The 27,996-nt window shown below is 42.5% G+C and overlaps 1 protein-coding gene across 8 annotated transcripts in view; it reads right to left on the bottom strand.

Annotated features, from left to right (window-relative positions):
- Positions 1-27,996, bottom strand: part of LOC129865649 (sodium/potassium/calcium exchanger 2-like) — a 202,118-nt gene that overhangs the window by 154,195 nt on the left and 19,927 nt on the right. For 7 of the 8 annotated variants that reach the window (XM_055938585.1, XM_055938587.1, XM_055938590.1 and 4 more), the window contains exons 2-3: positions 16,108-16,236; positions 15,080-16,001 (exon numbers count right to left, since the gene is read on the bottom strand). In XM_055938585.1, coding sequence (XP_055794560.1) covers positions 15,080-15,994 — 915 coding nt within the window. In that variant the 5' untranslated portion in view covers positions 15,995-16,001; positions 16,108-16,236. Of the gene's footprint in view, positions 1-15,079; positions 16,002-16,107; positions 16,237-26,682; positions 26,820-27,996 lie in introns of all 8 variants that reach the window. The other variant, XM_055938584.1, reaches the window with a different exon arrangement.

Consider the following 27,996-nt stretch of genomic DNA (forward strand, 5'->3'; position numbering starts at 1 on the left):
ACAACCACCCACAACAAACAGTGTAAAAACACCTACCTTAATATGACTCTCAATTAGAGGAAACGCCAAACACCTGCCTCTAATTGAGAGCCATACCAGGCAACCCTTAAACAAACATAGAAACAGAAAACATAGACTGCCCACCCAAACTCACGTCCTGACCAACTAACACATAAAAAACTAACAGAAACAGGTCAGGAACGTGACAGTACCAGTCTACTCAGTGACACCCAGAGAACATTAGCATTGTAGCTCTTATTGCGGGACTCTGAAACAACTGTGAAATGTGCACTATTCCTGAGGAAAAACAATACCGCGTGGATGTTTAGAGTCTGATAACTCTGAGGAGGACGTTGGGAAAAAATTACTTGGTTATTGAGTAGGTTGAAACCCTATTTCATTGATCCCCAATCCTTAGGTAAAGCTGTACAGTGCAATATGAATGTCAATACACACAATAGGCTGCCTGGGGAGATGATTTCACACAGTCACAGTCCCGCGATAAGAGCTATAATGCTAATAGTTGCTAAACTCTTCAAATGTCTGTTCTGTGGGTGTCACCGAGTAGACTAATACCCCATTTCATTGCTTCACATTCCAACCTTGTTTAACATTATCTAGTCTAAATATGGCATGATTCCACCAATTGTAACCTTCTGCGTCACTTTCAAAGAGGTACTTTTATTTATTTTGAATTTTATTTTTTATTTTATTTTGAAGTCCACTATTTTGCCTAATCCTTATGTGTAGCTTCACAACACATAACCATGTCCGGTCGAGCTTCAATAGGCAGATGAAGCTAGCTGGCTGCTTACAACTTTAGCTTTGGGCAACAGGGTTAAGTAGCTGGCTAGCTGTTTATTTTCATGAATTGAAGTTCTATTTCAATAAGCGAACAACCAATGGCTACCTAGCTAATACTTACTCACAAGGATTCATAAATCATTGCTAAGAATAATGAAAATTACTGCAGTTTCTACTGGTCATTGTTTTCAGGCTGGTTGTATTTGGTGCTAGCTAGGTACCAAGCTACCCCAGAAGTTGCTGTCAAACAAATAATGCTTTATTACCAATGCGGTATTGTAAACACATAGTTCGTGGCCGGTGTTTGCTTGTTTGCAGACTTTTTTTGTACAGCTTGATAGTGCTACTGATAGTAATTGTGGCACTTGTTTTGCACGTGCATCGTTTGTCGTGAAGCTTATAGCAGTGACACTATTACTGTGTAACTGGGCAGGGCAACTGGGCAATCTGACAAATTGCGCACTTTGTGGTGTGTACCGGTGCTCGACCAGTTGCGAAAGGCAACATCACCCACAACAGAGTACGGTTGTTTGTCAAGTGCAACGAATCTATTATCTTGGCATTAAAGGCAGATTTCGCCTTTGAGTTGTCTCGCTGAAACTTTCTTACTCTTTCAAATGACAGCTCGACTTGTTGACTACTCGATCCACACAGCAGACATTTTGGGCTGGGTTAGGAATGCTGTGTTGCATGTGTAGCGCAAAATTTTACGTGGTGTCATTATGTCATGTACCTATGTTATATAGGTATGCACGTCAGCTTTGACATCGGTTTTGCACATCGGCGTTAAACTAGACATCGGGCCGATACCAATGTTGGCATTTTTAGCTAATATCGTCCAATTCCGATATGTTCACCGATATATCGTGCATCCCATTTGTGGCCGTAATGCACCCTAAAAAAATCTGCGTTGTGCCCTTTTCCCGGAGTGTGCTGCGCAATCCGAAGCATCTCTCACTCACACTGCTCTCCGTCACATGATCGGGTCTTTTTCACAGGCTAAGTTAAGACAGACACATCGGGGAGTGTTCTTATCCAATTTCGAGGTGCATATTGAAGATATTGGATGAACTGTTCACATTTACTTTTTGTCAGCCAACAAGATGAGTAGACCTAACGAACAGCAAAAGCACAACCTATGTCAATCTACTATCTCCCATAGTACAAAAGTCGACCAATTCTATTCTGTGTGAGAGAAAAAATATTCCAAACAGTCTGGGGACAGTTGTGGCATGGAATAGATTCCAAATTAATACAACCAGTAGCATCAGACATTTTTTTTTTGCAATGTGGCTGATGCAACAAATCAGAACGTTTAGCTTAAAATGCTAATAAACTATTAGGCTATTTCGTCACTTTATAAGCGCAGCAATGCACACATGGTAGTAGGCTATAAGCGCGAATGTTCCATTAGTGGAAAACACCATTATCAAATGTGACCGCAAATGCAATTATGCATGTAATGCTTTTATTATAAAAGTTAATTTTTATGGTGAAAATTATCTTCCCCAAAAATGAAACTCACAGACTGCTTATATATGCCAGTGAGGCTCTACACCCCTTGTAAAGTGGATTAATGTGCTTAAGTTATTTGGACACTTTAGTTATGATGCAAACCTTATGAAAACATATAGGCCTATGGGCTAAGCTACATGAGGTGTGTGACTATGATTCGAACAAGTCGCAAAAACAAGACACTGTTTCTTATGCTGGGCATCATTCACAAGTGATAGGCTAATATTGTCACCCATCAGACTATTCTTGATTTAATCTTGTCTTTACATATACTAAATAATATGTGTGAAATTTGTTTTGATTTAGACCATTATCATGCACCTGTATCTAAACAGGGGCAGCGGGGGAAAAATGCATGTCATCTATGCACTTAAAGTGAATGGAGGATGCTTTTCCTTGTGGTTTATATTTACTCCTGTTGTAAATATAAGCAATGTGCTAAATTTTAGGAAAGCCCAAGCTCACGGGATCCTCCTCTTTTTATTAGTAGCCATCACTCTGTTTTCTCCCGCAATTGCATAGCCTATAGAAATATTGCGCAACATGAGCCCATGGGCTCTCATGAAGTGTTTTATTAGATTTTCGAATACATTTGCATTGATGTCAGAGTGATTAGAGGGACAATAGAGTGCTGAGTTCCAGGCAGTTAGCAAGTTCGGTAGGCTACTAATGACCAGCAGCAGCATCAGAGCTTGGAGAAGCCTAATTACCATGACTAAACGGTCATGTGGAATTTGACTGCCTGCATGACTCATGACTGCTGGTGAGACGGAATACAGTCACCGCAACAGCCCTTAAGATGGGACAAAAGGGGATGATACACCCTCTCAAATTCATAGACAGCTCTAGATGCAAGGACTGTCAGTCCATGACATCAACATGATCGTTTTAAACATATGTAAAACCTTATATTTTAAGTTATGATAAAGATATTTGCCCTAAGGTCATGAGGAAGTTATAACATTTTCAAGAATCAAATGGTTAAATATCAAGAATTGAAATTGGACAGATTCCTGGATCCCAAGCTGTGACCAAAAGCACTAATTCCTTCAAACCTTGATGCCTACAACAGGGTGAAGTCAATTCCAATTGAATGCAGTCAATTCAGTGCCTCGCTTAATGTTTTTATCCAAGTTTTCTGTTGGACTGCCCAATGTAAATTTAGCTAAACCCATTGCATTCAACTAACCATGTCCAATGCATCGCTTTCATTGAAAACTAAGACTGATGATTAAAAATTTTCACTGGTTTTGAAATACCCATAGATTAGTTATGAATGCCCAGTTTATAAGATCAACCATAGCACTCCCAGGCTCTTACACTCTCTGTGGCACACAATGTTCTCATTAGCATCCAGCTTTTTCCAAACCTCATGATCACAGCACAAGTCGCCTCGCCTGAGCCTGTCTCATCGCCATGGCGATGGCAGAATGCCAATCACCAACTGAAGGCTCAGTTCTGTCTGAGTTTTCACCATGTGCCCCCCTCCTGCTCTCCCTGTTTGTTTTATGCTTATGGCAGCACTGTGTGAGACAGTATGGAGACAACACACTGTCATGCTATTGCTTCAGGGATTACTCACCCCATTCCTCACCCTATTATTACCAGATGTTCGTGTTACTGCATGTCAAAGGTAATTGACCTTGTGCTACAAGAGAGGATGCCTTAATCCTTCTCCACTAGATATTTGTCTAGTTAATGGGCTAAGGCCTACAGTCCTACCTCTGATAAATGCTTGAGGGGATTTATGCTCTTATGCAAATGTTGTTTAAAAGGATGTCTAAGACAAAGACAAAGTTCAGTAAGACTTTACATAAGGAATACAAGCGCGAAGTAAAGTTCCAGAAGCTTCTGGCATGTGCAGATCACATTCTGAGCATGTGTGGATCATGTTCTTTGCATGCTACTCAGGATAATGGTGCTTGTTTAATTAAGTTAGATCAATGTCTGCAAGATCACATATGATAGTATTCTACATAACAGAACCTAATATAATAGTTTAGTTACTGTAAGACAAAAACACACCGCATTTTTCACTCATGTGGCCTAAACTCAACAGTGCGCCACTAGGCAAAATACAGAGACTACAGTTTGTTGGCACCATCTGCTCTAAAAATTGTTTATTGTACATAATTGAAAACAACACTGTATAACTCGAGAAGATCTCGAGCATATCCCCATGAAACTGACTGAGATCAAATGGTTGGTGTCACGCCCTGGCCTTAGTATTCTTTGTTTCATTTATTATTTTAGTTAGGTCAGGGTGTGACATGGGGAAGGTATGTGTTTTTTGTATTGTCTAGGGTGGTTGTATGGTTTAGGGGGTTAAGTAGAGTAGATGGGTTAGTGTTCAGTGTAGGTGTCTAGGAAAGTCTATTGAATTGGTTCTCAATCAGAGACAGCTGGTTATTGTTGTCTCTGATTGGGAGCCATATTTAAGGCAGCCATAGGCTTTAGCTGTTTGTGGGTAATTGTCTATGTTCTTTGTTGCATGTGTGCACTTAGTTCTGTTTAGTTCTGTTTAGCTTCACTTTTGTTCATTTTGTAAGTGTTTGTTTTTTCCTTCATTAAAGAAGATGTATTTTTCACGCGCTGCGCCTTGGTCCTCTCTCTCTCAAGAAGAGAGACAGTTGGTATGCCGATGCCGCATAGAAACTAAACTATGCTATTACAGTGCCCTCCACTAATATTGGCACCCTTGGTAAATATGAGCAAAAATGTCTTTGCTGTTTATCCTCTTGGTCTCTCATTCAAAATATTCACAAAAACGAACCTTTAATTGAAGTAAAATGATCGAAAGAAATAAAGGACCGTGTTCCACAAGTTTTGGCACCCCTAGAAATTCTTATGAATAAAATCTAACTGAAGTATATTCTCATTCATATTGTACGTTCTTAGTTTAACTTGAGCGATTAGGAACACTTAAGTAGTAATTCATGACATCCTGTTTCACTGGGGTATAAATTTGAGGTGACACACAGGCCGAGTTCCCATAGTCATCCATCACTATGGGAAAGACACGAGAATTCCAGTAATGATGTGAGACAAAAGGTTGTTGAGCTGCACAAATCAGGAAATGGCTATAAGAAAATAGCTCAACGGTTGAAAATGCACGTTTCCACTATCAGGGCAATAATTAAGAAGTCTAAAGCAACTGGAGATGTTAACAATCGGCCTGGAAGAGGACGTGTGTCTATATTGACCCCACGCACAGTGAGGAGGATGGTTAGAGTGGCCAAAAAATCTCCAAGAATCCCAGCTGGAGAATTGCAGACGTTAGTTGGGTCTTGGGGTCAGAAAGTCTCAAAACTATGATCAGACGCCACCTACATAACCACAAGTTGTTTGGGAGGGTTGCCATAAAAAAGCCTTTACAACAAACTGTGTAATGGTAATGCTGTTTAATCAGCTTCTTGATATGCCACACCTGTCAGGAGGATGGATTATCGTTGCAAAGGAGAAATGCTCACTAACAGGGATGTAAATAAATCTGTGCAAAACATTTTAGAGAAAGAAGCTTTTTGTACATATGGAAAATGTTACACTCTACATGTTGTGCTTATCTTTTTGCTTGGTAATACACACACACACACACACACACACACACACACACACACACACACACACACACACACACACACACACACAACCGTTCAAAAGTTTGGGGTCACTTAGAAATGTGCTTGTTTTTTTGAAAGAAAAGCAAAAACAATGGTCCATTAAAATAGCATCAAATTAATCAGAAACACTGTGTAGACATTGTTAATGCTGTAAATGACTATTGTAGCTGGAAACGGCTGATTTTTTTTACTGAATATCTACATAGGCGTACAGAGGCCCATTATCAGCAACCATCACTCCTGTGTTCCAATGGCACGTTGTGTTAGCTAATCCAAGTTTATCATTTTTAAAGGCTAATTGATCATTAGAAAACCCTTTTGCAATTATGCTAGCACAGCTGAAAACTGTTGTTCTAATTAAAGAAGCAATAAAACTGGCCTTCTTTAGACTAGTTGAGTATCTGGAGCATCAGCATTTATGGGTTCGATTACAGGCTCGAAATGGCCAGAAACAAAGACCTTTCTTCTGAAACTCGCCAATCTATTCTTGTTCTGAGAAATTAAGGCTATTTCATTCGAGAAATTGCCAAGAAACGGAAGATCTGGTACAACGCTGTGTACTACTCCCTTCACAGAACTGCGCAAACTGGCTCTAACCAGAATAGAAAGAGGAGTGAGAGGCCCAGGTGCACAACTGAGCAAGAAGACAAGTACATTAGAGTGTCTAGTTTGAGAAACAGATGCCTAACAAGTCCTCAACTGGTAGCTTCATTAAATAGTACCCGCAAAACACCAATCTCAACGTCAACAGTGAAGAGGTGACTCCGGGATGCTGGCCTTCTAGGCAGAGTTGCAAAGAAAAAGCCATATCTCAGACTTGCCAATAAAAAGAAAGGATTAAGATGGGCAAACGAACACAGTAACTGCACAGAGGAACTCTGCCTAGAAGGCCAGCACCCCGGAGTCGCCTCTTCACTATTGACGTGTTTTGCGGGTACTATTTAATGAAGCTCCCAGTTGAAGAATTGAATTTAAAATGGGTTGAATTGTGATATTTCTTGTCACCTGCCCACTACATGTTAAAGTGGAATTATGTTTTCCTGAGTATTTACAGATGAATTACAAATGAGAAACTGAAATATGTTTGAGTAAATAAGCATTCAGCCCCTCTGATATGGAAAGTCTAAGATCAGTGCTTAACAAGTCATATAATAAGTTGCATGGACTCACTCTGTGTGCATATAAAATATGTTTGGGGAAAATCCAATACAACACATTACTGAGTACCACACTCCATATTTTAAAGCTTAGTGGTGGCTGCATCATTATGGGTATGCTTGTAATCATTAAGAACTGAGGAGTATTTTTGTTTAAAAAATTAATGGAATGGTGCTAAGCACAAGCAAAATCCTAAAGGAAAACCTTGTTCAGTCTGCTTCCACCACACATTGGAAGATTAATTCACTTTTCAGCAGGACAATAACCTAAAACACAAAGCCAAATCTACACTGGAGTTGACAGTGAATGTTCGTGAGTGGCTGAGTTACAGTTTTGACTTAAACCTACTTGAAAATCGATGGCAAGACCTGAAAATGGTTATCTACCAATAATCAACAACCAATTTGATAGAGCTTGAAGAATTTTGAAAAGAATAATGGTCACAATCCAGGTGTAGAAAGCTCATAGAGACTTAACCAGAAAGAATTACAGCTGTATAGCCTGCCAAAGGTGCTTCTACAAAGTATTGACTCAGGGGTGTGAATACTTACAGTACAAGTCAAAAGTTTGCACACACTTTTTCTTTATTTGTACTATTTTCTACATTGTAGAATAATAGTGAAGTCGTCAAAACTATGAAATAACACATATGGAATCATGTAGTAACCAAAAAAGTGTTAAACAAATCACAATATATTTTTGATTTTAGATTCTTCAAAGTAGTCACCCTTTGCCTTGATAACTCTTGGCATTCACTCAACTAGCTTCACCTGGAATGCTTTTTCAACAGTCTGAAGGAGTTCCCACATATGCTGAGTACTTGTTGTGTGCTTTTCCTTCACTCTGCGGTACAACTCATCCCAAACCATCTCAATTGGGTTGAGGTCGGGTGATTGTGGAGGTTAGGATGCAGCACTCCATCACTATCCTTCTTGGTCAAATAGCCCTTACACAGCCTGGAGGTATGTTGGGTCATTTTCCTGTTGAAAGACAAATGATAGTCCTACTAAGCACAAACCAGATGGGATGGCGTATCGCTGCAGAATGCTGTGGTAGACATGATGGTTAAGTGTGCCTTGAATTCGAAATAAAATCACTTAGAGTGTCACCAGCAAATGCCCCCTCAGACCATGACATACCCTCCTCCATGCTTCACGGTGGGAACCACTCCTACTCTGCATCTCATAAAGACACAGCGGTTGGAACCAAAAAATCTCAAATTTGGACTCATCAGAGCAAAGGACAGATTTCCACCGGTCTAATGTCCATTGCTCGTGTTTCTTGACCCAAGCAAGTCTCTTCTTATTATTGGTGTCCGTTAGTAGTGGATTCATTGCTGCAATTTCACCATGAAGGCCTGATTCACACAGCCTCCTCTGAACAGTTGGATGTTGAGATGTGTCTGTTGAATTCTGTGAAGCATTTATTTCCTCTGCAGCAGAGGTAACTCTGGGTCTTCCTTTCCTGTGGCGGTCCTCATGAGAGTCAGTTTGACCATAACGCTTGATGGTTTTTGCAACTGCACTCGAAGAAACTTTAAACGTTTTTGAAATGTTCCATATTGACTGACCTTCATGTTTTAAAGTAATGATGGACATTCGTTTCTTTTTGCTTATTTGAGCTGTTCTTGGGCTTTGTCTTTTACCAAATAGGGCTATCTTCTGTATACCACCCCTACCTTGTCACAACATAACTGATTGGTGCAAACGCAATAAGGAAAGAAATTTGACAAATTAACTTTTAACAAGGCACACCTGTTAATTGAAATGCATTCCAGGTGACTACCTCATGAAGCTGGTTGAGATAATGCCAAGAGTTTGCAAAGCTGTCATGAAGGCAAAGGGTGGCTACTTTGAAGAATCTCAAATATAAAATATATTTTGATTTGTTTTACACTTTTTTGGTTACTACATGATTCCATATGTGTTATTTCATAGTTTTGATGTCTTCATTATTCTACAATGTAGAAAATAGTTTTAAAAAATGGAATGAGTAGGTGTGTACAAACTTTTGACTGGTACTCTATGTATGTAAATGAGATATTACTGTATTTAATTTTCATTTTACTGTAAAACATTTCCATTATGGGGTACTGTGTACAGATGGGTGACATAAAAAAATATATATTTGATCCATTTCGAATGCAGGGTGTAACACAACAAAATGTGGAATAAGTCAAGGGGTATGAATACTTTCTGAAGGCACTGTATACATAATTCTGCAAAGAATAAGGACTCTCAAGTGTAAAATCATTGACATAAAGATATTTAGTGATAATGTCAGAATCTAACAGCTCAGCGTCCAACACAATTTGGTCTGTAGCTAACAGGGCAGTGGTGGAGGCATTCCTCCGCCGGCCATGATAGGAGAGACTTAAATATTCCATAAGTGATAATTGAGCTGTGGGGATGAGAAAAGAGACAAGCATGGTTGATCGACTCATCTGTGTATCCACCTTTTTGGACTTGTTTTTCTGTTATTTTCTCCAGTCGTCTCATGCATTGCATCTCAAGGTCAACTGAATCTCCTCTTTGCTCTGGCACTCCCTGTTGCATTCTTATTAGGTTTATTTCACTCACTAGTAGCAGCCAGAAGCCAAAATACATCACTATAGACACAACACACTCATTTTCAATACCTTATATTTTGAAAGCTCTACTAGATTCTCACTTGGGAATGAACATATCAAGCACCTAGCCAACCTTGAATGTATGTGAATTCTAGAGTCTATTTGATGTTTGATTCCCAGTATTGTGTTGTGTAACCTCCAATGAAATATCCTTTATCTACTTAAAGTAAATCCTGATGTATTTAAAGCTTTACAGTACAGCTTTCTGGGATCATATCTCAAAAACTAATTTTCATCTCGTGTCACAAAGTAACCTAAATCCATCCGGAAAACCTCAACAACAGTATCAAATTGCTATGGAATATATTCCCTTTGCCCTCCAGTGTCATTGAAGATAGCATTCTATGCTCTGTGAAGTCAATGGATTCCTATAGATATACATGTATCACAAGGAAGATACCAGTCATCATTTGTGAATAAACAAAAAATATTTTACAGCATAAGTTAACCTGAGGGAGTATTTCAAGATTCTTTGAATTTCTTAATGAGAGCAACTGAAAGACAGATGGAGTAAGAACTATTGTACCACAGTGGCAATTTTGTGTACAGAAACTGTTTCTCCTTGCAATGAGGCAATCATACTAATAATCATACTTTAAGGACTGAGATCTAACATCTTTTGAAAATCTTCATTTTTATATATATTTAAACCCATTTCAAAACAGACCTTCCTTTGACATTGTCAAATGAAATTTGGTTTGTAGAGTTTCCGTATATTTCAAGGGATTGTTTGTCAAACCGGGACACAATTTGTCCAGCTTAACCTAGAATGACACTGTCATTTGTATTAATCCCACAGAGGAATAATGTGAGGCAGCTTGGGTGACACAGGCCAATGCCATTTTCAACAGAAGAAAACTAAGTCTGAAAATATCTGAGAAACTTTGATTTGTAGTGTAATGTCACTAGTGGAATGAAGAAAAAAAACTGCTTTATTTTGTTGTATAAAAATATTAAATAAATGGTGACTATATTGGGCAATTTGTGTGAAAATAAATTCAAAAATTCAATGCATCTTGATACTGTAAGCAACTCCAGCATATATTTGACTTTGTTTTTTAGGTTAAAGTACTGCTGAAAGGTGAATTTGTCTGCCTGTGTCTGCTGCTCTATTTCATTTATTTTTATCCTAAAAAATTCCCAGTCCTTGCCGATGACAAGCATACATACCCATAACATGATGCAGCCACCACCATGATGGTACTCAGTGATGTGTTGTATTGGATTTAACCCAAACATAACACTTTGTATTCAGGACAGAAAGTTAATTTCTTTGCCAATTTCTTTTTTCAGTTTTACATTAGTGCCTTATTGTAAACAGGAAGCATGTTTAGGATTTTTTTATTCTGTACAGGCTTCCTCCTTTTCACTTTTCATTTAGGTAAGTATTGTGGAGTAACTACAATGTTGTTGATCCATCCTCAGTTTTACTCCCATCACTGCCATTAAACTCTGTAACTGTTTTAAAGTCACCATCAACCTCATGGTGAAATCCCTAAGCGGTTTCCTTCCTCTCCAGCAACTGAGTTAGGAAGGATGCCTGTATCATTGTAGTGACTGGGTGTAGTGATAGGGCAGAAATGTACAGATAACTGTATTGATACACCATCCAAAGTGTAATTAATAGGTTCACCATGCTCCAAGGTATATTAAATGTCTGCTTCTTTTTTTTTACCCATCTACTAATATGTGCCCTTCTTTACGAGGCATTGGAAAACCTCTCTGCTCTTTGTGGTTGAATCTGTTTGAAATTCACTGCTCGACTGAGGAACCTTACAGATAACTGTATGTGTGGGGTACAGAGATAAGGTAGTCGTTCAAAAATAATGTTTTATTTCCCAAAGAGTGAGTGATTTGTTAAGAAATATTTACTCCTGAACTTACACAATATATACAAAAGTATGTGGACACCCCTTCAAATTTGTGGATTTGGCTATTTCAGCCACACCGTTGCTGACAGGTGTATAAAATTGAGTAAACAGCAATGCAATCTCCATAGACAAACATTGGCAGTAGAATTGTCCATACTGAAGAGCTCAGTGACTTTCAACATGGCACCGTCATAGGATGCCACCTTTCCAACAAGTCAGTTCGTCAAATTTCTGCCCTGCTAGAGCTGCCCTGGTCAACTGTAAGTGCTGTTATTGTGAAGTTGAAATGTCTAGGAGCAACAATGGCTCAGCTGCAAAGTGGTAGGCCACACAAGCTCACAGAACGGAACCGCTGAGTGCTGAAGCACGTAGGGCGTAAAAATCGAGTGTCCTCGGTTGCAACACTCCCTACCGAGTTCCAAACTGCCTCTGGAAGCAACGTCAGCACCAGAACTGTCTGGGTTTTCATGGCTGAGCAGCCAAACACAAGCCTAACATCACCATGTGCAAAGCCAAGCGTCGGCTGAAGTGGTGTAAAACTCACTGCCATTGGACTCTGGAGCAGTGAAAACGTGTTCTCTGGAGTGATGAATCACGCTTGACCATCTGGCATTCTGATGGACAAATCTGGGTTTGGCGGATGCCTGCCCAAAGGCATTTTGCCAACTGTAAACTTTGTTGGAAGAGGAATAATGGTCTGGGGCTGTTTTCATGGTTTGGGCTAGGCCCCTTAGTTCCAGTGAAGGGAAATCTTAACGCTAATGACATTCTAGACAATTCTGCGCTTCCAACTTTGGCAACAGTTTGGGGAAGGACCTTTCCTGTTTCAGCATGACAATTTCCCCGTGCACAAAGCGAGGTCCATACAGAAATAGTTTGTCGATCGTTGTGGAAGAACTTGACTGGCCTGCACAGAGCCCCAACGTCAACCCCATCGAACACCTTTGGGATGAATTGGAACACTGACTGCGAGCCAGGCCTAATCACCCAACATCAGTGCCCGACCTCACTTATGCTCTTGTGGCTGAATGGAAGCAAGTCTCACAGGTGTGTTCCATTATCTAGTGGAAAGCCTTCCCAAAAGAGTGGAGGCTGTTATAGCAACAAAGGGAGGGGACCAACTCCATATTAATGCCCAGGATTTTGCAATGAGATGTTCGACGAGCAGGTATCCACATACCTTTGGTCATGTAGTGTATTTAGACTTGCCATAATAAAACGGTTGAATACTTATTGACTCCGAACATTTTAGCTATCATTTTTAATGACACTGAACAAAAATATAAACACAATTTTCAAGATTTTACTGAGTTACAGTTCATCTAAGTGGCCTGTGTTGTCCCACTCCTCTTCAGTGGCTGTGCGAAGTTCCTGGAAATTGGTGGGAACTGGAACACGCTGTTGTACATGTCGATCCAGAGCATCTCAAACATACTCAATGGGTTATATCTCTGGTGAGTATGCAGGCCATGGAAGAACTGGGACATTGTCCGCTTCCAGGACGCCATACACGCTGTCTGCCATCTGCCCGGTACAGTTGAAACCGGGATTCATCCATGAAGTGTAGACTTCTCCAGTGGCCATCAAAGGCCAGACTGCAGTCAGGTCAAGACTCTGGTGAGGACGACCAGCTTGGTTATGAGCTTGGTTTCTGACACTTTTTGCAGAAATTCTTCGGTTGTGCAAACCCACTTTCATCAACTGTCCGGGTGGCTGGTCTCAGACGATCCCGCAGGTGAAGAAGCCAGAATTGGAAGTCCTGGGCTGGCATAGTTACACGTGGTCTGCAGTTGTGAGGCCAGTTGGACGTACTGCGAAATTCTCTAAAAACGACATTGGAGGCAGCTTATAGATAAATGAACATTCAATTATCTGGCAACAGCTCTGGTGGACATTCCTGCAGTTGGCATGCCAATTCCACGCTCCCTAAAAATTCTAGACATCTGTGACATTGTATTTTGTGACAAACTGCAAAAAAAAAAGTGGCCTTTTATTGTCCCCAGCACAAGGTGCACCTGTGTAATGATCATGCTGTTTAAACTGCTACTTGATATACCACACCTGTAAAGTGGATGGATTATCTTGGCAAAGGAATAAGGAATGTAAACAAATTTCTGCACACATTTAGAGAGAAATACTATTTTTGTACATATTCAACATTTCTGGGATCTTTTATTTCAGCTCATGAAACATGGGATCAACACTTTACATTTTCCGTTTATATTTTCAGTGTAACTTGTAATAATTTAGAAAAACCTAATTCCACTGTGACATTATGTGACAGAAAATCTCAATTTAAACCATTTTAAATTCAGGCTGCAGCATAACAAAATGTGGAAAAAGTCATTGGAGCCTAAATTGATTGAGAAATTCATCAAAAGCCATATGTTGGCCTTGTTCAGACTACCTTTAAAACAATCTATAGTGTAGTAGAGGGCTTAGTGTGTTGGAGTATTGTTGTAATTTCAAAACTTGCATTTTGAGGTTTGAGGATTTGTTTTTACTTGCACCATGCATGCACCGTGCATGTCCACCAAATCACCTGTAGAGGGAGTTCTGGGAGCTCTGACTGCATTTTCACAATAATTTATTGGTTGTACTCATAAAATAGGCCGTCATTGTAAATAAGAATTTGTTCTTATCTAACTTGCCTAGTTAAATAAAGGTTAAATAAAATAAAACAATCATGAAATACAAACTTTTCATTTCAGAGCACATGGTAAGCATTCAAAGCATTTAAACGACACCTGCAGTCTATAGGTCATAGGCCTAACCAAGTCCAAAATTGAATAAATATTGAAAAAAATTGAAATCTAGTCAGTCAGTCAATTCAGGTCAGTCAGTCAATTCAGGAAGTAACCTGATATTCTAATAGAAAAAAGGGTATCACTTCCTCAGTTGACTGATTTATTATGAATTGATCTGTGTGTGTGAATAGGCTGTGTGTGTGAGCATGTGCGTGTGTGTAGTGGGTTGGTGGCTTGGGATGGGGCTCCCGAGTGGTGTAGCGGTCTAAGGCACTGCATCTCAGTGCTAGAGGCGTCACAACAGACCCTGGTTTGATTTCAAGCTGTATTACAACCAGCCGTGATTTGGAGTCCCATAGGGTGGCGCACATTTGGCCCAGCATCATCCGCGTTAGTGTTTGGCAGGGGTAGGCCGTCATTGTAAATAAGAATTTGTTCTTAACTTACTTGCCTAGTTAAATTAAGATTAAACATTTTTTTTATTAAATGGAGGGGGGGGGGGGGGTTATCCCATAAAAGGTCAAGTCTATCCGTTACCTGGTAACGTCACAGAGACAACTTTTTATTGTTGCATTTGTCTATTGTTGTTTTGTACAATACTGTGATCTGAGATTCTAACCGCTAGATTCAAATGGTCACATTCATTTGAAAGATAGAAAGGCAGAGGAAATGGTGATGAAGCTCTGTCGGGAAAGAGAGATGAAGAAAAATAGGGAAATAGATTAACAGACTCACCTTGGGCTGCACTTCCACCTCCACCACTTGATTCTTGTTCATGCAGCCTTTCACGAAGCCCTCCACGTTGCTGTTGAACTTCATAAAGATCACATAGGCGGCATAGGCTGAAAGTAGCACAATACTTTCCCAATAGGAGATGTAGTTATCCAGGAAGAAACAGATGAGCATGATCAGGTCCATGATGTAGAAGGAGACGTCACGGAAGAGGGGCCACCAGGTCAGATTGAGGATCTCCCTGGAGAAGATGGCGCACATTCCAATGACAAAGAGAATGTTGAAGACAGCTGAGCCCACAATGGTCCCGATGCCCACATTGCTGTGGGAGACGAATACACCAATGACTGAAGTGAAGAGCTCCGGCGCCGACCCGCCTGCCGCCATAAAGGTGGCCCCCGCCACATCATCAGAGATGGCCAGCTTCTCTGTGATGACTGTCAGAGCGGGCACAAAGAACTCATCACACACAATGGCTAAAGAGATGAACATGTACAGCATCCCAAACATGTGGAGCACCACAGCGCCCTGGCGCCTCTCCTCCAGGGTGAACAGGTCCGTGGGGTAGTCCCCCTGGCTCTCGTTGCCGTCTGCCGAAGACCTCATTGCCACGGGAATGTCGGCTGAGACATTGGGGTCCCTCTGGTGCTGTGTGGAAAGTAGAGTCCTGTGTGGAGTTGGGCCAGACTGAAGGATGGCCTCCTGGGGCCGGAGCGGCTCTGAGTAGGTCCCTGAGCTCCAGGTCAAGGCACTGAAGGAAAAGGAGATAGCGCTTATGGCTACCAGGCTGAATACAAAACCCAGGATTCGTATGGGCCTCATCTTTCTGCGCAGGTTCTGGTGGCGGTGCCTATTACATGTTGCACCCAGAAAGGGCCTTTGCACCACCATATCCAAGCAGGGCTGGTCCAAACCCATCTCTGTGGTGTGTGTGTGTGTGTGTGTGTGTGTGTGTGTGTGTGTGTGTGTGTGTGTGTGTGTGTGTGTGTGTGTGTGTGTGTGTGTGTGTGTGTGTGTGTGTGTGTGTGTGTGTGTGTGTGTGTGTGTGTGTGTGTCTTCACTGTCAATGGTTTGGTCCTGCCTTAGGCTTCAAACAACATGGGAGGATTCCAGAAGCTTTCCAGGGTCCGGCTTGCCCATTGATGTCTTCATATTAGCCTCTAAAAACAAGATTTTGATAGAAATGAAAGAGAAAAAGAAAAGGAGGAAGCGTCAACATGTAGAACTCACACACAGCAACAAACTATTAGCTGTCACATGCCTACCTCAATTCTGTAGTGAATTTAACACCACAACGTAGTCCTGACCAGTGGTTATCCAGTGATCCATACATGGGTTCAGAGGCAATAGTTATATCCAACTTTATCTTTTCAGAAATAAGCATATAACATTGGGTGAAAAATCTGCAAATGTTTGAATTCATAACATACTAATTGCCTACTGCGACAAATAGGGTTCATAATATAATATTTATAAAAATAAATCAACCCTACTAATGGCATGGTATCCAGGTAAACTTTATGCAAATAGCAGAATTCCACAAAATTATAGGCTTACTCGCAATGTGATACACCAAATGCCCTTGAAATAAAACAAACTTCCGTGATACCTTTATAAAGGTTATAGTTACAGACTAGCCCACTATACAATTGGATTACAAATGATAGATGATCTGGTTTGTGTTGAAACCAGATCATCTATATTATGTATTAGGGTTGTACCATTTGCACCTCGATACTTACCGTAGTTGTGATGCAGAGCATTATGGCTAATGTGTGTTGAGATGATCACATTCTGGATAAATGGTTGAACTGAACATAATTACAAAGAGGAAATTCTCCTGATTAAAATGGTGCCCGATTAGATTTTTTTTAATATACACATTGTGAGATATTTGGCGAAATAGACAGGCATGCCTTTCCATAGGAAAATAACGTGGGGAGCTCAGCGTTCCAAGGGCAAAAAGTATTTTGGGGCTAGAATTTGATGATGTCAGAAGTTTACATACACTAAGTTGACCATGCCTTTAACCTGTTGAGGCTAGGGGGTGCTGTTGTCACTATTTATGTAAATCGTGTAATTTTTGAAACGGCTTCCTACTAAATTCTTGATCGTACAATATGCATATTATTATTATTATTGGATAGAAAACAGTCTCTAGTTTCTATAGCCGTTGAAATTTTGTCTCTGAGTGGAACAGAACTCATTCTACAGCAATTTCCCTGACATGGAGTCAGATTTCACACATTTTGGCCCCTGATCTGGAGTCAGTTAAAAGGCCACTGTTATTGCTATGAGTATACAGACACTGCTTACGTCTTCCCCTGGATGCCTTTACGTGATGACGATTTGAATGGTATCGATTGCCCAATCACAGCCACTATAAAACAAAAACACGTGTAGGTAGGAACTCTTTTCCAGCTGCGTCAGGCGCGCGGAGGACACCGACCTGCACTTTTTCCAAGCACTAGTGAAGCCAGTTATATTTCTCCGGTCATGTTTCTACTCGTTATAGGAGTTAAAAACATCATAAGGTAGTTAATTTAAACCGTTTTATAGCAATTTATTTCCGTTTAGTGCGATTTTGGGACATTTATTTCTGAGACACTGTGAATCTCTGGGCACGGTTCCAGTTCATGCCGAACGCAATGGGCATTTATACATGGCAAGAGGACAGCTTTCGACCAAAAGACGATTAGACCCAAGAAAGGATTCTTTGCCCAAGATTCTGATGGAAGAACAGCTCAAAGTAGGAACAATTTATTATGATAAATCGTGTTTCTGTCGAAATGTTAATCGCTTAGGACGCCATCTTGTTTGACGTAGCTTCGCTTGGCGCAAACTGTATTGAAAAGTAAGGATAATTTAAAAAATGTAAATCAGCGATTGTATTAAGAATTAAATTGTCTATCAATCGCTGTCCACCCTATATTTTTTAGTCACGTTTATGAGTATTTATGTATACGACTAGATCACTGTCTAATATGGCGCACGACATTGTCTGACCAGCTGGGCAACTTTTGTCATTGTCTAACCATGATTTTGGTGGCTAAATATGCACATTTTCGAACAAACTGTATATGGATTGTGTAATATGATGTTACAGGAGTGTCATCGGAAGAATTCTGAGAAGGTTAGTGAAAAAATTAATATATTTTGGCGATGTTTACGTTATCGCTCTCTTTGGCTAGAATCAATGCTCTGGTAATGTTTGCATATGTGGTATGCTAATATAACGATTTATTGTGTTTTCGCTGTAAGACACTTAGAAAATCTGAAATATTGTCTGTATTCACAGGATCTGTGTCTTTCGATTAGTGTATGCTGTGTATTTTTACGAAATGTTTGATGATTAGTAATTAGGTAAACACGTTGCTCTATATATTTATTCTAGTCCATTTCTGACGGTGGGTGCAATTGCAAACTATGACATCTACCTGAAATATGCACATTTTTCTAACAAAACCTATCCTATACCATAAATATGTTATCAGACTGTCATCTGAGTTTTTTTCTTGGTTAGTGGCTATCAATATCTTAGTTTAGCCGAATTGGTGATAGCTACTGGTGTTGGTGGACAAATAAAAGATGGTGTCTTATGCTAATGAGTTTAGCTAATAGATTTATATCTTTACATATTGTGTCTTCCCTGTAAAACATTTTAAAAATCGGACATGTTGGCTGGATTCACACGATCTGTGTCTTTCATTAGCTGTATTGGACTTTAATGTGTGAAAGTTAAATATTTAAAAAAACATATATTTTTTTAATTTCGCGGCTCTGCCTTTTCAGTGGAATGTAGCGGCACCCCAGTCCTAGACAGGTTAAACAGCTTTGAAAATACCAGAAAATTATGTCATGCCTTTAGAAGCTTCTGATAGACGAATTGACATCTTTTGAGTCAATTGGAGGTGTACCTGTGGATGTATTTCAAGGCACTACCTTCAAACTCAGTGCCTCTTTGCTTGACATCATGGGAAAATCAAAAGAAATCAGCCAAGACCTCAGAAAAAAAATTGTGGACCCCCACAAGTCTGGTTCATCCTTGGGAGCAATTTCCAAACGCCTGAAGGTACCACGTTCATCTGTACAAACAATAGTACGCAAGTATGAACACCATGGGACCACGCAGCCGTCATACCACTCAGGAAGGAGACACATTCTGTCTCCTAGAGAAGTGCAAATCAATCCCAGAACAACGGCAAAGGACCTAAAACTAGTCCTATAGAGACATAACCTGAAAGGCCGCTCAGTAAGAAAGAAGCCACTGTTCCAAAACCGCCATAAAAAAGCAGACTACAGTTTGCAACAGCACATGAGGACAAAGATGGCACATTTTGGAGAAATGTCCTCTGGTCTGATGAAACTTAAAAACAACTGTTTGGCCATAATGACCATCATTATGTTTGGAGGAAAAAGGGGGAGGCTTGCAAGCCGAAGAACACCATCCCAACCGTTAAGCACGGGGGTTGCAGCTTTGCTGTAGGAGGGACTGGTGCACATCACAAAATAGATGGCGTCATGAGGAAAGAAAATTATGTGGATATATTGAAGCATCATCTCAAGATATCAGTCAGGAAGTTAAAGCTTGGTCGCAAATGGGTCTTCCAAATGGACAATGACCCCAAGCGTACTTCCAAAGTTGTGGAAAAATGGCTTAAGGACAACAAAGTCAAGGTATTGGAGTGGCCATCACAAAGCCCTGACCTCAATCCTATAGAACATTTGTGGGGAAAACTGAAAAAGTGTGTGTGAGCAAGGAGGCCTACAAACCTGACTCAGTTACACCAGCTCTGTCTGGAGGAATGGGCCAAAATTCACCCAACTTATTGTGGGAAGCTTGTGGAAGTTAAACAATTTAAACAAGTTAAACAATTTAAAGGCAATGCTACCAAATACTAATTGAGTTTAGGTACATTTACATTTACATTTAAGTCATTTAGCAGACGCTCTTATCCAGAGCGACTTACAAATTGGTGCATTCACCTAATGACATCCAGTGGAACAGCCACTTTACAATAGTGCATCTACATCTTTTAAGGGGGGGGGGGGGGGGCAGAAGGATTGCTTTATCCTATCCTAGGTATTCCTTGAAGAGGTGGGGTTTCAGGTGTCTCCGGAAGGTGGTGATTGACTCCGCTGTCCTGGCGTCGTGAGGGAGTTTGTTCCACCATTGGGGTGCCAGAGCAGCGAACAGTTTTGATTGGGCTGAGCGGGAACTGTACTTCCTCAGTGGTAGGGAGGCGAGCAGGCCAGAGGTGGATGAACGCAGTGCCCTTGTTTGGGTGTAGGGCCTGATCAGAGCCTGAAGGTACTGAGGTGCCGTTCCCCTCACAGCTCCGTAGGCAAGCACCATGGTCTTGTAGCGGATGCGAGCTTCAACTGGAAGCCAGTGGAGAGAGCGGAGGAGCGGGGTGACGTGAGAGAACTTGGGAAGGTTGAACACCAGACGGGCTGCGGCGTTCTGGATGAGTTGTAGGGGTTTGATGGCACAGGCAGGGAGCCCAGCCAACAGCGAGTTGCAGTAATCCAGACGGGAGATGACAAGTGCCTGGATTAGGACCTGCGCCGCTTCCTGTGTGAGGCAGGGTCGTACTCTGCGGATGTTGTAGAGCATGAACCTACAGGAACGGGCCACCGCCTTGATGTTAGTTGAGAACGACAGGGTGTTGTCCAGGATCACGCCAAGGTTCTTAGCGCTCTGGGAGGAGGACACAATGGAGTTGTCAACCGTGATGGCGAGATCATGGAACGGGCAGTCCTTCCCCGGGAGGAAGAGCAGCTCCGTCTTGCCGAGGTTCAGCTTGAGGTGGTGATCCGTCATCCACACTGATATGTCTGCCAGACATGCAGAGATGCGATTCGCCACCTGGTCATCAGAAGGGGGAAAGGAGAAGATTAGTTGTGTGTCGTCTGCATAGCAATGATAGGAGAGACCATGTGAGGTTATGACAGAGCCAAGTGACTTGGTGTATAGCGAGAATAGGAGAGGGCCTAGAACAGAGCCCTGGGGGACACCAGTGGTGAGAGCGCGTGGTGAGGAGACAGATTCTCGCCACGCCACCTGGTAGGAGCGACCTGTCAGGTAGGACGCAATCCAAGCGTGGGCCGCGCCGGAGATGCCCAACTCGGAGAGGGTGGAGAGGAGGATCTGATGGTTCACAGTATCGAAGGCAGCCGATAGGTCTAGAAGGATGAGAGCAGAGGAAAGAGAGTTAGCTTTAGCAGTGCGGAGCGCCTCCGTGATACAGAGAAGAGCAGTCTCAGTTGAGTGACTAGTCTTGAAACCTGACTGATTTGGATCAAGAAGGTCATTCTGAGAGAGATAGCAGGAGAGCTGGCCAAGGACGGCACGTTCAAGAGTTTTGGAGAGAAAAGAAAGAAGGGATACTGGTCTGTAGTTGTTGACATCGGAGGGATCGAGTGTAGGTTTTTTCAGAAGGGGTGCAACTCTCGCTCTCTTGAAGACGGAAGGGACGTAGCCAGCGGTCAGGGATGAGTTGATGAGCGAGGTGAGGTAAGGGAGAAGGTCTCCGGAAATGGTCTGGAGAAGAGAGGAGGGGATAGGGTCAAGCGGGCAGGTTGTTGGGCGGCCGGCCGTCACAAGACGCGAGATTTCATCTGGAGAGAGGGGAGAGAAAGAGGTCAAAGCACAGGGTAGGGCAGTGTGAGCAGAACCAGCGGTGTCGTTTGACTTAGCAAACGAGGATCGGATGTCGTCGACCTTCTTTTCAAAATGGTTGACGAAGTCGTCTGCAGAGAGGGAGGAGGGGGGGGGAGGGGGAGGAGGATTCAGGAGGGAGGAGAAGGTGGCAAAGAGCTTCCTAGGGTTAGAGGCAGATGCTTGGAATTTAGAGTGGTAGAAAGTGGCTTTAGCAGCAGAGACAGAAGAGGAAAATGTAGAGAGGAGGGAGTGAAAGGATGCCAGGTCCGCAGGGAGGCGAGTTTTCCTCCATTTCCGCTCGGCTGCCCGGAGCCCTGTTCTGTGAGCTCGCAATGAGTCGTCGAGCCACGGAGCGGGAGGGGAGGACCGAGCCGGCCTGGAGGATAGGGGACATAGAGAGTCAAAGGATGCAGAAAGGGAGGAGAGGAGGGTTGAGGAGGCAGAATCAGGAGATAGGTTGGAGAAGGTTTGGGCAGAGGGAAGAGATGATAGGATGGAAGAGGAGAGAGTAGCGGGGGAGAGAGAGCGAAGGTTGGGACGGCGCGATACCATCCGAGTAGGGGCAGTGTGGGAAGTGTTGGACGAGAGCGAGAGGGAAAAGGATACAAGGTAGTGGTCGGAGACTTGGAGGGGAGTTGCAATGAGGTTAGTGGAAGAACAGCATCTAGTAAAGATGAGGTCAAGCGTATTGCCTGCCTTGTGAGTAGGGGGGGAAGGTGAGAGGGTGAGGTCAAAAGAGGAGAGGAGTGGAAAGAAGGAGGCAGAGAGGAATGAGTCAAAGGTAGACATGGGGAGGTTAAAGTCACCCAGAACTGTGAGAGGTGAGCCGTCCTCAGGAAAGGAGCTTATCAAGGCATCAAGCTCATTGATGAACTCTCCAAGGGAACCTGGAGGGCGATAAATGATAAGGATGTTAAGCTTGAAAGGGCTGGTAACTGTGACAGCATGGAATTCAAAGGAGGCGATAGACAGATGGGTAAGGGGAGAAAGAGAGAATGACCACTTGGGAGAGATGAGGATCCCGGTGCCACCACCCCGCTGACCAGAAGCTCTCGGGGTGTGCGAGAACACGTGGGCAGACGAAGAGAGAGCAGTAGGAGTAGCAGTGTTATCTGTGGTGAGCCATGTTTCCGTCAGTGCCAAGAAGTCGAGGGACTGGAGGGAGGCATAGGCTGAGATGAGCTCTGCCTTGTTGGCCGCGGATCGGCAGTTCCAGAGGCTACCGGAGACCTGGAACTCCACGTGGGTCGTGCGGGCTGGGACCACCAGGTTAGGGTGGGCGCGGCCACGCGGTGTGAGGCGTTTGTATGGTCTGTGCAGAGAGGAGAGAACAGGGATAGACAGACACATATTTGACAGGCTACAGAAGAGGCTACGCTAAAGCAAAGGAGATTAGAATGACAAGTGGGCTACACGTCTCGAATGTTCAGAAAGTTAAGCTTACGTAGCAAAAAATCAATAAAATTACAAATCTTATTGACTAAAATGATATAGTACTGCTGGCTGGTGAAGTAGCCTGGCTAGCAGTAGCTGCGTTGTTGAAAGTGAAGCTGGCTAGGTGACCTCGACAGTTTCTCTAAATTTCTCTAAACTACACAATTATCATGGATACAAGGACAGCAAAGACAACTAGCTAACACTACGCTAATCAAGTCGTTCCGTTGTAATGTAAGTTTCTACAGTGCTGCTATTCGGTAGAAGTTGGCTAGCTAGCAGTGTTAGCTAGCAGTGTTGGCTAGGTAGGAGGACAGCAGCGCGGCAGGCGAAACTAGCTGGCTAGCTAACCGATAATTACTCAAAGTTACACAATTATCTTAGATACAAAGCTAGCAAAGAAAACTATGTAGCTAGCTAACACTACACAAAACAAGTCGTTCCGTTGTATTGTAATCGTTTCTACAATGCTCTTCGGTGGCAAGCTGGCTAGCTAGCAGTGATGGCTACGTTGCGTTAATTTCGAACGAAAATAGCTCGCTAGCGAACCTCAATAACGACGCAATTATGTTTGATAAAAGACGGCTATGTAGCTAGCTAAGATCAAACAAATCAAACCGTTGTACTGTAATGAAAATGAAAATCAGACCGTTGTACTATAATGAAATGTAATGAAAAGTTATACTACTATTCGGTAGACGGTGGACGTTAGCTAGCTGCTGGGCAGATAGCAGTGGACAACGAGACGACGAAATACGATAATTACGCAGTTATCTTTGATACACAGACGGCTATGTAGCTAGTTAAGAAGAAATTGCTAAGGTTGGACAAATTAAATCGTTGTACTATAATGAAATGTAATGAAAAGTTATAAAAGTTATACTACCTGCAGAGCGAATGCAGAGCGAATGCAAATGCGACCGCTCGCCCCAAACCGGATGCACACACCAGGTGCAGGTAAACTTCTGACCCAATGGGAATGTGATGAAAGAAATAAAAGCTGAAATAAATCATTCCCCTTACTATTATTCTGACATTTCACATTCTTAAAATAAAGTGGTGATCCTAACTGACCTAAGACAGGGAATTGTTACTAGGATTAAATGTCAGGAATTGTGAAAAACTGAGTTTAAATTTATTTGGCTGAGGTGTATGTAAACTTCCGACTTCAACTGTACATGCTGTGTTAATTTTGGCATGGTTACCTGGCTACAATACCCACTGTAGTGTGAGTACGTATGTCGTAAAGTCAATAGAGCTAACTGGCTAGCTACTACTGTTAGCTAGCCAGATAGTCACAAAGAATTGTTAGCTAGCTACCCACAAAGAATTGACATCTATCTACCTTGGATAATATTGGTTTTAGGTCATTTTAGCTTGTTATACTATCTGGCTAGCTACATGATTATGATTCACATATAGCTAGCTCATAGTTATGAAGTAAACCGTTTGTATCTTATGTCTCTATTGCCATTTTGCTGGCTAGAAGAAGAACGGTTCAGTGAATGGGTAAGTCAATCGGGCTAACTGGCTAGACATGAAGAATTCTTAGCTAGCCAACCACAAAGAATTGACATCTACCTTGCATAACATCAGCTTTAGATAATTTTTGCCTGTTAACTAGCTAGTTTACGATTCACATAGGAACAAAAAAAGAAACGTCCCTTTTTCAGGACCCTGTTGTAAAAATCCAAATAACTTCACAGATCTTCATTGTAAAGGGGTTAAACACTGTTTCCCATGCTTGTTCAATGAAGCATAAACAATGAATGAATATGAACCTGTGGAACAGTCGTTAAGACACTAACAGCTTACAGGCGGTAGGCAATTAAGGTCACAGTTATGAAAACTTAGGACACTAAAGAGGCCTTTCTACTGACTCTGAAAAACACCAAAAGAAAGATGCCCAGAGTCCCTGCTCATCTGCATGAACGTGCCTTAGGCATGCTGCAATGAGGCATGAGGACTGCAGATGTGGCCAGGGCAATAAATTGCAATGTCCGTACTGTGAAACGCCTAAGACAGTGCTACAGGGAGACAGGACGGATAGCCGATCGTCCTCGCAGTGGCAGACCACGTGTAACAACACCTGCACAGGATCGGTACATCCGAACATCACACCTGCGGGACTGGTACAGGATGGCAACAACAACTGCCCGAGTTACACCAGGAACGCACAATCCCTCCATCAGTGCTCAGACTGTCCGCAATAGGCTGAGAGAGGCTGGACTGAGGGCTTGTAGGCCTGTTGTGAGGCAGGTCCTCACCAGACATCACCGGCAACAACATTGCCTATGGGCACAAACCCACCGTCGCTGGACCAGACTGGACTGGCGATTTTGTCTTACCAGGGGTGATGGTCGGATTCGCGTTTATCGTCAAAGGAATGAGCGTTACACTAAGGCCTGTACTCTGGAGCAGGATAGATTTGGAGGTGGAGGGTGTGTCATGGTCTGGGAAGATGTGTCACAGCATCATCGGACTGAGCTTGTTGTCATGGCAGGCAATCTCAACGCTGTGCATTACAGGGAAGACATCCTCCTCCCTCATGTGGTACCCTTCCTGCAGGCTCATCCTGACATGAACCTCCAGCATGACAATGCCACCAGCCATACTGCTCGTTCTGTGCATGATTTCCTGCAAGACAGGAATGTCAGTGTTCTGCCATGGCCAGCGAAGAGCCTGGATTTCAATCCCATTGAGCCCGTCTGGGACTTGTTGGATCGGAGGGTGAGGGCAAGGACCATTCCCCCCAAAAAATATCCGGGAACTTGCAGGTGCCCTGGTGGAAGAGTGGGGTACCATCTCACAGCAAGAACTGGCAAATCTGGTGCAGTCCATGAGGAGGAGATGCACTGCAGTACTTAATGCAGCTGCCAGATACTGACTGTTTCTTTTGATTTTGACCCCCTCCCCCTTTGTTCAGGGACACATTATTATATTTCTGTTAGTCCCATGTCTGTCTGTGGAACTTGTTCAGTTTATGTCTCAGTTGTTGAATCGTGTTATGTTCATACAAATATTTACACATGTTAAGTTTGCTGAAAATAAACGCAGTAGACAGTGAGAGGACGTATCTTTTTTTGGCTTAGATTATCTAGCTGATAATAAAGTATAATGTTTGCTTTCTTGTTTCGTCTCTACTGAGGCATTGTTCTGGCTGGAAGAAGGGTCAGTGAATGGGGAGATGCAGCGTGAGGTAATACAGTAGGGGGAGTGCTTGTCAAATTAAATAATTTATGCGTTCTCCACACTCTCGTCCTCACAAGAACGTACTTAAGAGAACGTCCTCGAAGAATGCACTTGGAGCATGAGAGTGTGGCGCACGGTAGTATACATATTCAGAAACACACACAGTTAACCCTGTGTTGTCCGCTGAGCAGTATCTGCTACCACACATCGACAACCTTTTTGCAGGCTTAGCTGAGGGTCAAAAGTTGAGCAAAATCGACTTCTGGAAATCCTGCTCGCAGATGTATGTGTATGAAAAGTAAAAAGAGCTGCTGACCGTCGTGACACACAAGTGGATCTTCAGGTACTGTCGTCAACCGTTTGGTAGTGCACCCGCGCTGTTCCAGAGGGCGATGAGTCAGATCTTGTGTGGATTGCCAGGAGTGCAATGCTACCTGGATGACATCCTCATCACTGGAAAAGATGAAGAGGACCATCATCAGAACTTGGATGCAACCTTACAGAGATTGAAGGACTACGGCCTGCGAGTTCTTAAGGTCAAATGTGCATTCTTCCAATCATCAGTTGAATATAGGGGTGTGAACATTTAAACGTTTAAACGAGATTGGGATCCTTAACGTTAAGAAAAATCTATAACTTCACCCAACAAAATTAAAATCACAGTGCAGTTATCACAAAACATATTATTTTCTGTGTTATAGCCTAACTATATATACTATGGGCTTTTGAGACCTGGAAAAGCTGTATAATTTAAATAATTGTCACGTTCCTGACCTGTTTTCTGTTATTTTGTATGTGTTTAGTTGGTCAGGGCGTGAGTTGAGGTGGGCATTCTATGTTTTGTGTTTCTATGTTTAGGTCACTTGTAATTAGCCTTATATGGTTCTCAAACAGGGACAGGTGTTTGACGTTTTCCTCTGATTGAGAACCATATAAAGGTTGGCTGTTCACAATGTTTGTTGGTGGGTGATTGTCTTCCGTGTCTGTGTAGGTTGCACCATACGGGACTGTTTTGGTTTGTTCGTTCGTTAGTTGTAGTCTGTACCTGTTCGTACGTTCTTCATGTTTTATGTAAGTTCTCATGTTTTAGGTCAGTCTACGTCATTTTGTTGTATTGTAATTTTCCAAGTGTTTTTCGTGTTCGTCTTCGTCTTTCAATAAATTCATTATGTATTCACAACCCGCTGCATTTTGGTCCTCCGATCCTTCTCTCCTCTCCTCGTCCGAGGAGGAGGAAGAACTAGACGCCCGTTACAGAATCACCCACCCCCCTAGGACCAAGCGGCGTGGGAGAGCGCAACAAAGTAACCAGGACTTGTGGACATGGGAGGAAATATTGGACGGAAAAGGACCCTGGGCTCAGACAGGGGAATATCGCCGCTCTGTTGAAGAGAGGGAGGCAGCTAAAGCCCAGGAGCGGTGGTATGAGGAGGCAGCAAGGAGACGTGGCTGGAAGCCCGAAAAGCCTGTGAGTAAACCCCAAAAATGTCTTCGGGGGGGCTTAAAGGGAGAGTGGCGAAGTCAGGTAGGAGACCTGCGCCCACTCCCTGTACCTACCGTGGAGAGCGAGAGTACGGGCAGACACAGTGTTACGCAGTAGAGCGCATGGTGTCTCCTGTACGCGTGCATA

This window comes from Salvelinus fontinalis, chromosome 11, assembly GCF_029448725.1.
Source record: "Salvelinus fontinalis isolate EN_2023a chromosome 11, ASM2944872v1, whole genome shotgun sequence".
NCBI classification, from domain to species: Eukaryota; Metazoa; Chordata; class Actinopteri; order Salmoniformes; family Salmonidae; genus Salvelinus; species Salvelinus fontinalis.